Source organism: Daktulosphaira vitifoliae, unplaced genomic scaffold (genome assembly GCF_025091365.1).
Source record: "Daktulosphaira vitifoliae isolate Bord-2020 unplaced genomic scaffold, ASM2509136v1 Scaffold_1, whole genome shotgun sequence".
NCBI lineage: Eukaryota > Metazoa > Arthropoda > Insecta > Hemiptera > Phylloxeridae > Daktulosphaira > Daktulosphaira vitifoliae.
This window is the reverse complement of record NW_026099572.1, coordinates 34750162-34759717: the sequence shown is the minus strand read 5'-3', so window position 1 is coordinate 34759717 and position 9556 is coordinate 34750162. Positions and strand designations below refer to the sequence as shown.

Sequence of the window (9556 nt, the reverse complement as noted above, 5' to 3'; positions counted from 1 at the left end):
AAACACTCCCTTCTTGCTAAGTCTTGATTATTAAAATCAACACTTTTAACCCCCATTTCAATGCCTACTAGTAGATCTTCCTATTTTTTTTTTTTTTNGCAATTTTCCCTCTATTTCTTGTTCATATGTAAATTTAATCGATGGGTAAAAAGAATTTAAATGTTGTATGAAAACCCCCATATTAAAATCTTTATTTATAACTGCAAAAATATCATCGACATACCTAACCCAAATTTTTGGAAAATCACCATAAGTGTATTTTAAATTTGTTTCAAACCTACTCATGAAAAGTTCTGCTAAAAATGGTGATAGCGGATTTCCCATTGCTGTGCCCTCAGTTTGCTCATAAAATTTATTTTGAAACTGAAAAACATTTTGACTCATACATAACTTTGTTGAAGATCTACTAGTAGGCATTGAAATGGGGGTTAAAATAAAGTAGTTGCTCACTACTATAAAGTTTTGTACTAGAAACCAAATAATTTCCATTATTTGCAATTAGCTTATAGGTATTTAATGCCAAGATGTGTTTTTGATCAACGAGAAGCACGTTGTATAAGCTGTTTCAAACAAATAAAAGATGTGCAACCTTCAAAAAAATACATAAAGATACCATGTGGTCATGGTTGGTACTGCAATAATTGCATTTCACAAAACGGATGTTTAGCATGTAACGAGACGATTATTGATGTAATGTGTGTAAATTTGTAAATAAATGTAAACATAATATATATGATTTAAATATGTATATTTGAAATCTGTTAAAGTTTTTTTTTTTTTAGTAATATTATTTTGATTCAATTATAACTATTTTTGTTCTTTATATGTGTTTCCTTATTTGAACAAAATTAAATTTTTAAATATTGATATTTAAAATAAATCATTATGAAAACTTGATCAAATTATAAAAACAATCATTGTTGCTGCCACTGGATATTACACTGACAATGTATTATGTTGACTGTTCATAATGTTACTGCTTAAATAATTTAATATTTTACATTAACAAGTCCATTTGTTGAACACAAATGGAACCATGACCTTGAAATTAATATTACGAAATAAGGACAACAATAAAATCATAAATTGAATACAGCTCGAACTAAAACTAGTCGAGGTGTTACCAGTGGGTCGGGTTTGGTTGAACGAGAATAGTCTATAATCCATCCTCGTTTTATGCGAATTTTATTACCTGTATTTTTAATATCTTTATTTGTTGAGCGAGAGATTAGTTCGGTTATTGGAGTCTACATTCTTTTCTCCGACGACAGACTAACTATCCACCTCTCTGTATCAGTGGTAAAGAAAAACCTCGCCTTTGTGGAGGTCTCTATGGGCCTCTAATACGCCTGGAAAAGCAACAAAAATACAGGGTGGCCCACCACTCACTGACAACTTAAATAACTTTTGATCCAGTTAATATTTTTAGTTGATTTTTTTTTTAAATAATAGTTATACGTTAGGTCTATGGCTATATCTCAATAATTAATTTTTTTACATTTTATTAAAAATATTAATTATTTTTAAATTTTAAATAAAATGTAAAAAAAAAATCTAAGATAGCTATTTTGTACAGTAGAATCTCAGAAAAATTTTAGTAAAAAAATATCTTATTAATATTCAGTAGTAAATATTCTGTAGCGTTTTGAAGTTTGTGAAAATTTGAATTTTTATGTACTATTTTACGGTATTAAACAATGAAATACGTATTGAGAAAAGGACAGAAGAAAACGCTATATTTTCATGATTACTGTGTATACATATGATGATAGTGTGTATACATTACAAACTTGACATTAATACCATGATAAGAAATTAGATAAGGCAATTATTACTTATCACTCTCATACAACAGTATATTGAAAAGATAGCATTTTCTTCTGTCCTGTTCCATATCGGGAACTCAATATACAAAAAATATGGCACTCCAGTCGATAAGCCTTTGTACTTTAGCAAACAAGCAGAGGTACTCTAATTAGACTGAGCTTGCAAAGTGACTAGGCTGATGATGAAGAAGACGGGTGGCCGTGTATCCAACGTATCGCTAAACATAAGGCACCATGATAATAGTTACCTATAGACTCTAACATTGCATTTGGTACACACCTGTGTACCTCATTCCGCTGCCCCAATAACTGATTTTTTTTTTATTCTTATCAACAATTTTTCCTCTATATCGCATAAATATCTTAAATTCTAAAATAGCTATCGTTTTCTCAGTGACATCTTTCCCACCCGGGTCACGTGCACACAGTGTCTTCTCTAAATGCGACTCTGTATATTTATATTAAGTTAATGTCGAGTATGCTAAGATTTCATTTTTTCTAAATAATAATAATTTTAATATTTATTATTAATGTTGCCAAAGGTGGAAGAATGATAAAGTTATATTTAATTTTAGTATTTAGGTAGAAATTCGTTATCGCAAGTTAATGCGACACCGGGCATCTGAACCGATAATGTACATGCATAATGACCTTAAATGACTGAGGTTCACAAATCACAGATTTGTGTAATTCTTGTACAGTTATGACAAATAATGAAAATATACCATATATTACAGTTGTTATAACAGAAAAAAAAACTTCATTGTGACAACTGAACATTAAATTTATCAAAGAAACTAAAACTAAATAAACTAATGTAAATAAACTAACAGAGGATAACTTGTGTCACATCTGTTCAAATAAACTTGCAAGAACAATAGAGTATGGACCACATATATGTTTTAATTTGATTAATTTGAACAATTCATCAGCAAGTAATTTAACCGATACACATATTCAATTAAACCATGTACCAAAGTTTTTAAAAATAAATGATACTGATTTTTATTTACAAGGACTGATAAGTACACCAGATAACCAACAGCATGCTAGTTGCCATGAAATTCTGGGACATTATCATGCGCATACATACAGACATCCCATGAATGTGTGGCAACTATATGATAATTTAAAAGAAAAAGTTACACGAAGTGTAAATGAAACCACAAAAGTGAATATACAAATTGTGATGTATTCTCAATAAAATTTTTTTATTTCATCATAACTTCTCAGTAAAAAACACACTTTTCTGTAAAACCTATAAAATATAATGAAATTTATTAGTTATACTATTGACTTATTTTTAATACGTTCTATTTTAGTTAGTTCAATATCTATAAAAGAGTTTTAATTTTTTTGTAAAAATATGAAATATTTCCTACTCAAGTTATTTATTTGAATTTTTGTACAATAGTTGCCAATATGATGTCACGCCAGCACCCACCTATAGAAAACTTATTTATGATAGGTAAAGATTGCTGCACAAATAATTAATTATCGAGCACAAACAACGGGACCTTGTGCACATTTCTGCACAAACGAATGAGATATTAAAAACTACGAAATTAAAAAAAGGGGAGGCTGCCTTTTCTGCGGCCCCCGAAATGTGTTTTTACGATATCTCGGAATGTAAGTGTGCACAAACGACGGGACCTTGTGCACATTTCTGCACAAACGATCCACAAACGAATGAGATGTTAAAAACTACGAAATTAAAAAAAGGGGGGGCTGGAGAAATGTACCCGTATTTAACGACGCTCTATTATTACTATGACTAAGAATTCTACGCTGCGCACTCTGCTCGCCGCCAATAACTAATAATTATGACAACTCAAATAAGTATTAGTACAGTACTGGTTATCGGACTGTTAAATTTTATTTAAACTATTCCCCATTTAATAGTAAAAGAATAGTAATAGGTTCCCACTTAATTTTCGAAATTTATCCTTAAAATCTACCCTTAACAAAAAGACTCGTTTATAAATTTTATACTAGTTATTTAACAATGAATGTAAAAAAACTAGTGTATATTATATATTAATTAGGTTATATACCTTATAATAGAACAAATAATGATAATATATGAAATATAATTAAACCATTTTTTTCATCATTAAAAACTATATAGGATTGTGCCATATATTTATTTTAAAATGTATTTAATTTTAGAATTAGAGATAGTTTCTATAAAAAATATTGTGATAATATCAAAATATTAAACTTTTCGCATTTTTTCACTTTTAACAGCAATTTTTTTCAGTATCTAGTTATGCTAGTAACATAAAACTTATATTTTTTAAATTCTTATAAAATGTATTTCAGGGCATCAAGTTGAAGCATATATAGTTATATATAAAACAAACAGGAAATAATAAACAATATGTAATGGTAGCACATAAGATATAGAGTAATAAAAAATGTGTAAGATATTATGTAAGAAATGATAAAACATCATAAAATGAAGATCATTAATTAAATAAATAACATGTAATAAATTACGATTAATAAAAAATAATGATATCGTCAGTGATCATTTCTTGCCTTTGACAATACCATCAAACTTAATATAAAAAGTTCAAAATAATAAGAACTGCGGCTCAAGTGTCACTCTGATAGTGGTCAAAAAGTTCTCAATCGATTAGTCGCACTTAGATACGGTCTGTTATTCCAAGATGTTCTCAGTACATTCAATTACGATCAGTCAATTCACATTTTGTTAACCTTAAATTTATCGAGATACGCGCAAAATGTGATCCGCCGCGTCCATATTATAGTTTCATAAGGAAAAGGAACGTCTATTTATTTCAGAATATTTATTAGAAATATCAAGGTAGAAATATAACAATTAAAAAAAATATATAATGTAAAGAATTAAATTTTATCTGTACATAGATTAAGTAGGCACAAAGAAAAATAGAAATGATCATCAATAATAAAAAATATACCTAATAAATTTAATAAATCAATAATGTTTGTACGAAGTAGCAGGAAGAGTTCTATTATTGATACGTGTTTATTTTAGGACTTAAGTAGAGGGATCATAAAAAGCCATCATACTCTGGGTAGAGACACGAGTTGACTCTAACCATCTATATGGTTTTTAAAAAGAAGACATGATTATTAGGGTGTCCCTTATTTTGAAAATTTGAAAATCATTGATTATATATCACAAGACAGGTTCAAAATGAAATGACAGTAATTTGAATCACTGTCAGCTTCGTGTTGAATCCGACATTGTTCTGGAAATCAATATTATAAAAATATTCCAATTTTTATATAATTATGACTTTTAAAAATGTGAAATTATTAATCCAAGTTTAAAACAAGTTTTCTCAGACTGCCTAATTAATAAATACATTTTTAGTATACCATTAAATAATATAAACATTTTTTTTTTGACGGAATTCATTTTAAAAGGCAAAATTATTATAAATAAAATATAATAAATAAAAGGATTTAATAGCTATAACAATTTACATATTAACTAATTAATTAATATGTTTGCCAATATTACATTATAAATAATGAAAAAAATTAATACTTAAACTTCTTTTCTATATTTAATGTATTTTTAATATGGAATCGTTCTAAAAAATATTTTTGACAAAGGTTATTTAAAACAATTATAATTATTACTTGTAAAGCAAAAACATAAATTATATGAATAATAGTTTGAAATCTAAATTTACTATACTAATCGAATTTAATGTAAATTCTTAAATAAATACATGTGAGTTTGCGTCAATGCATAAATTGTGTTATTTATTATTTGCACACATTCAGAGGAGACAAGGGCAAGTTGTCATCCTTTAGCTATAATTAAATCTCTTAAAGAAAATATTCGCCATAAAATTTTGTTAGAAAACTTCTTGATATATTTAAAATAATTGATAAAATGTTCATTATTTAAAACTGATTATTAATTCATTTAAAAAAGTCAATTTCTAATACCTTTTTAACGGGAATATTAGAATTATATTGTTTAATTCAAGTAATGCTAAAAAATAACTAAATATGTATAACCTAATTAAAAGGGAGTCATCTCCTGCTAAACTTAATTGTCAACTCGCCGCACTTTCTATGTTTAAATTATAAATTTATCTACTAATCAATGTCGTACCGATATAATTCATATAATACACAAACAGTTTTTTATATGTCAAAATATAGTTTATAATAAATATTTCAAAATACGTAATCAAAAAATTTATTTTTTAATTAATTACAAATTTTATTAGATTTTAAATTAGATTGGTATCAAATCAGTTAAGACAAAATAAACTGTTTAAATTAGATACATAAGTAAAATAGTATATTATTTTAAATATAATGATCATTTACTTTTTCCCATGAATCATCCATTAAAAAATATTTGTATTTTTGAATATATAAATGATAAATGAATTATATTATAAATTACAATTGTTCATATATTATTAAAGTACACAATAAAAGTTTATTTTTGATCATGTATTTAAAATACTCTTGTAAGAGTTATTCCTTTAATTCAAATTTTTTTAGTTAGTATATAGTTTATTTCAAAACTGTTTAATTTTAATTGATAAAATATTGTGAAATTTAAAGATTGTTAAATATTCTTTTAAAATAATAATATGTTACTCAATAAATGGAAGTTAATACTTTTTTTTATTCAAACAATCAACCAATCGATTTGTGTTGATCTAAATAATATCACATTTGAGGACGTAGACACTCTTCAAAAGGAATACCCATATATGAATGAAGTCATTCTTAAACAACATCCTTATTATATAAAATCACACGATGAGGGTAACTTTTGTCCAGTACCTTACAGTCACTTAGTAGATTATCCTGAAATTTCTTATGGAGGTATAAAAATAATAGATAGAAGTTTGCAGGATGTGGTTTCTAACTGTGTGGCAGAAAAAAAATATAAATTGGCTTATACAATTTTTTTGAACGCTATTGAAAGTATGGCATTTACATACATGTATCGGTTCTGCGAGTTTGCAATAGAAATGAATAAAAAACGTAATGATATATCATTTTACTTAAAAGAAATTGGTGGAATACTTGCTGAACTTATACCGATAATTAATAGAGAATGGATTTCTCCTGAACCGTATGAATGTATTTTAGATGTTTACGAAAATCACAAATCTGAGGAAAACAAATTTATTAAAGTAAACACAAATTACAGAAATGCTTTATTAAGTTGCATGAAGTTAATGAAAGATAAAGTGCACTTTTTAAGAGATCCTAAAAAAGTAACAATGAATGAAATGGCTATAAATCAATTAAAAGATTACCATCATATGAGTTATCTAGTTATTAGTGATCATTTGACTTTAATAAATGCTCCTTATTACAAAGATATAACTGGAGATTTATGTAAGAAGGATATTTATTTTTTAGTTTTCAAAATCATAAATTATACTATAATTATATATTTGGTAAAAAAACACGTTTGAGAATCTACTCTTCAAAGTTGTCGGCTATAGTTTTTAATTAGTTTTAAAAGCGTTAAAAAAATACTTAAAATGCTTTTGAACTGAAGATTAAAATTTATCTTTTAGAAATTATTACCGATAAAATTATTTAACAATTGTTTCTTTTTTTTTCTATAGATCAAACCTCTTGTACAAGCTGTAAGAAAAATAACACTGGTACGACTAATGAAATTTACATTTTGTCACCATGTGGACACGGCTGGTGTTGTGACTGGTGTAGTAGCAAATTTCGTAGAGGCAAATTGTCAGAATGTCCGGTATGTCATCAAGAGATTATGAGTACTCAAAAACTAAATATACGAACATCTGTGTCAATAGTTACTCAAAGTATATAAATTATAATTACTTATTGAAACATTAATGAAAAAAAATATTAGAAGCGTTTTTTTATATTGGCTTTTATGTTTGGTAAATTAGCTTCAGTGTTCTAAGAAAAATTTTTTTTTGGTTATCACATAGTCTTACTATTGTTAAAGTTATATACTTTCAATGATAATTATTAGCCTACCAAAGGTGATAAAAAGCCCATTTTCTAAAGAGGGAGGCTCATTAAAAAACTAATTACTTTACACTTAACTGAAAACTTTACTTAGCAAGCAGTTTAGGAAATTTTAATGGTAATATTTCTATATATTACCAAAAACAAATTTTTTGAAAATAATTTAAATAAAATCATATGTTTATTTTAAATAGTAGTTATAACATTTCTGAATGTCGATAAATTATTGTTGTTTCAAGATTTTTAGTTTTAAATTTTGCAGAAATAAATTTATAATCATATAAAATTTTTTGTTTTTTCAATAGAAAAGGAAATAGATAACGAATAAAAATTATTTGAAATTTTATGTCTTATTCATAGTAGAACAGTATGGAGGTAGATGTTTTAAATAAAATTGATATAAAGAAAGCTATTTTTTTCGTTTATTGTCAAGTTAATATGACAAATTTAATAACTATTTCATTTAACAATTTTTTCTTATAACAAATATTGCCTTCTTAGTTTTATGCTCAAAATATATATAAAACTATATATCACTGATATAAATATAACATTTTATGAATTTGAATTGTTGAATAGCTGTACTTTTCCTAATATTATCATGGAAGTATCAACATCTTTTGTAAAAAAAGAGTTTAAAAAAGGCTATTTAAGGTGGCCGGTTATAAAAATATTTTATTAACATACCTTAAGGTATGAAGTCGATTTCTTCCCATTTTATATAATTTTCCATTCCAATATATTTTAAATATTCAGTAGAGCAATTCAAAATTACATCCAAAAAAAAATTATTTCTATTCTCTATATAATCTGATGTGATAAAATTACATTTTTATGTGAAAAATAAATAAATAATGTAATACATATTTATATTTTAAAATAACGTCTTATTAGTTTTTTAAATATAATAGTTATTATAGTTAAAAACTTATTTTTAAAACTCTTTTAGTTTTCTTAATACGATTATTGATGTGCAAAAAATATTCCCTTTAAAATTTAATCATAAACTCCTTTAAACTATTTTACTAGGAAAGGAACTAATTTTCAATATTTGTATTTAGAATATGAGCCGTTGCAGGCAAGATGTATCTTAGATGAACGTGAAGTGCGTTGTGTAAGGTGCCGCTATCAAGTAGTAGATGATGATGATGATCAGTCAAAGAGTTACATAATGATACCATGCGGTCATGGTTGGTATTGTGAAAATTGCATTGATCAAGAAATATGTTCAATATGTAAGCACGAAAAAACAGATAAATTGTGTGTAAAATTTGAAAAAAAATGAATAAATGTATTAATGTTATTTCTTTAATTAATATTGCTTTGATAAATTTTTTTTTATTATTTTTTTATTTATGAAATTTACAATCTGCAAAATAAAAATTTTACAATAAGTAAATAGTTTAGAAAAACTATATATATACAATACTTAATATGAGTAGCCTGTGAGGTCGCTTCCATTGAAGTCGCATGCTATTGAAAATTAATATTTAATTTAATTGCATTATATTAACAATAATAATAACACTATATAATGGTATAGTAGTTTGTACAATAATTAGGAGTTTAAATCCGTAAAAATAACAAGATTATATCATTTATAATGATAATAGGTCTCTGCACCATTCTCTCTTGAGACGCCTTACTGGATTGCCAGGCAAGGCGTTTGCGCTCAGCATTTGAATTAGTCTGTTGGAGTTGCATTCAAGTCTCATCCAGAATCTCTTATAATAGAATTT

At 26.0% G+C, this 9556-nt stretch overlaps 2 protein-coding genes across 3 annotated transcripts in view; both read left to right on the top strand.

The window, feature by feature from the left end:
* LOC126910486 (uncharacterized) overlaps positions 1-787 on the top strand; it is a 37155-nt gene extending 36368 nt beyond the window's left edge. Inside the window, exon 4 of the mRNA XM_050693108.1 lies at positions 503-787. Coding sequence (XP_050549065.1) covers positions 503-711 — 209 coding nt within the window. The 3' untranslated portion in view covers positions 712-787. The remainder of the gene's footprint in view (positions 1-502) is intronic.
* Positions 788-6363: 5576 nt separating this feature from the next.
* LOC126894365 (uncharacterized) lies at positions 6364-9324 on the top strand. Of its 2 annotated transcripts, none has more exons than XM_050665321.1 (3): positions 6364-7199; positions 7436-7575; positions 8879-9324. In XM_050665321.1, exons 1-3 carry the CDS (start codon positions 6440-6442, stop codon positions 8909-8911), a joined length of 933 nt encoding a protein of 310 aa, XP_050521278.1. In that variant the 5' UTR covers positions 6364-6439; the 3' UTR covers positions 8912-9324. The 2 variants fall into 2 exon arrangements, with proteins under 2 accessions (XP_050521278.1, XP_050521277.1); XM_050665320.1 differs by having other exon boundaries at positions 7436-7645; positions 8879-9318.
* The last annotated feature ends 232 nt before the right edge of the window (positions 9325-9556 follow it).

Bases quoted from the DNA above. Each gene is read 5' to 3' on its own strand.
- LOC126894365 (XM_050665320.1), top strand. From the start codon at position 6,440: ATGTTACTCAATAAATGGAAGTTAATACTTTTTTTTATTCAAACAATC. The intron at 7,200-7,435 runs GTAAGAAGGATA...TTTTTTCTATAG, and splicing joins AGATATAACTGGAGATTTAT to ATCAAACCTCTTGTACAAGC. The intron at 7,646-8,878 runs GTATATAAATTA...ATTTGTATTTAG, and splicing joins TGTGTCAATAGTTACTCAAA to AATATGAGCCGTTGCAGGCA.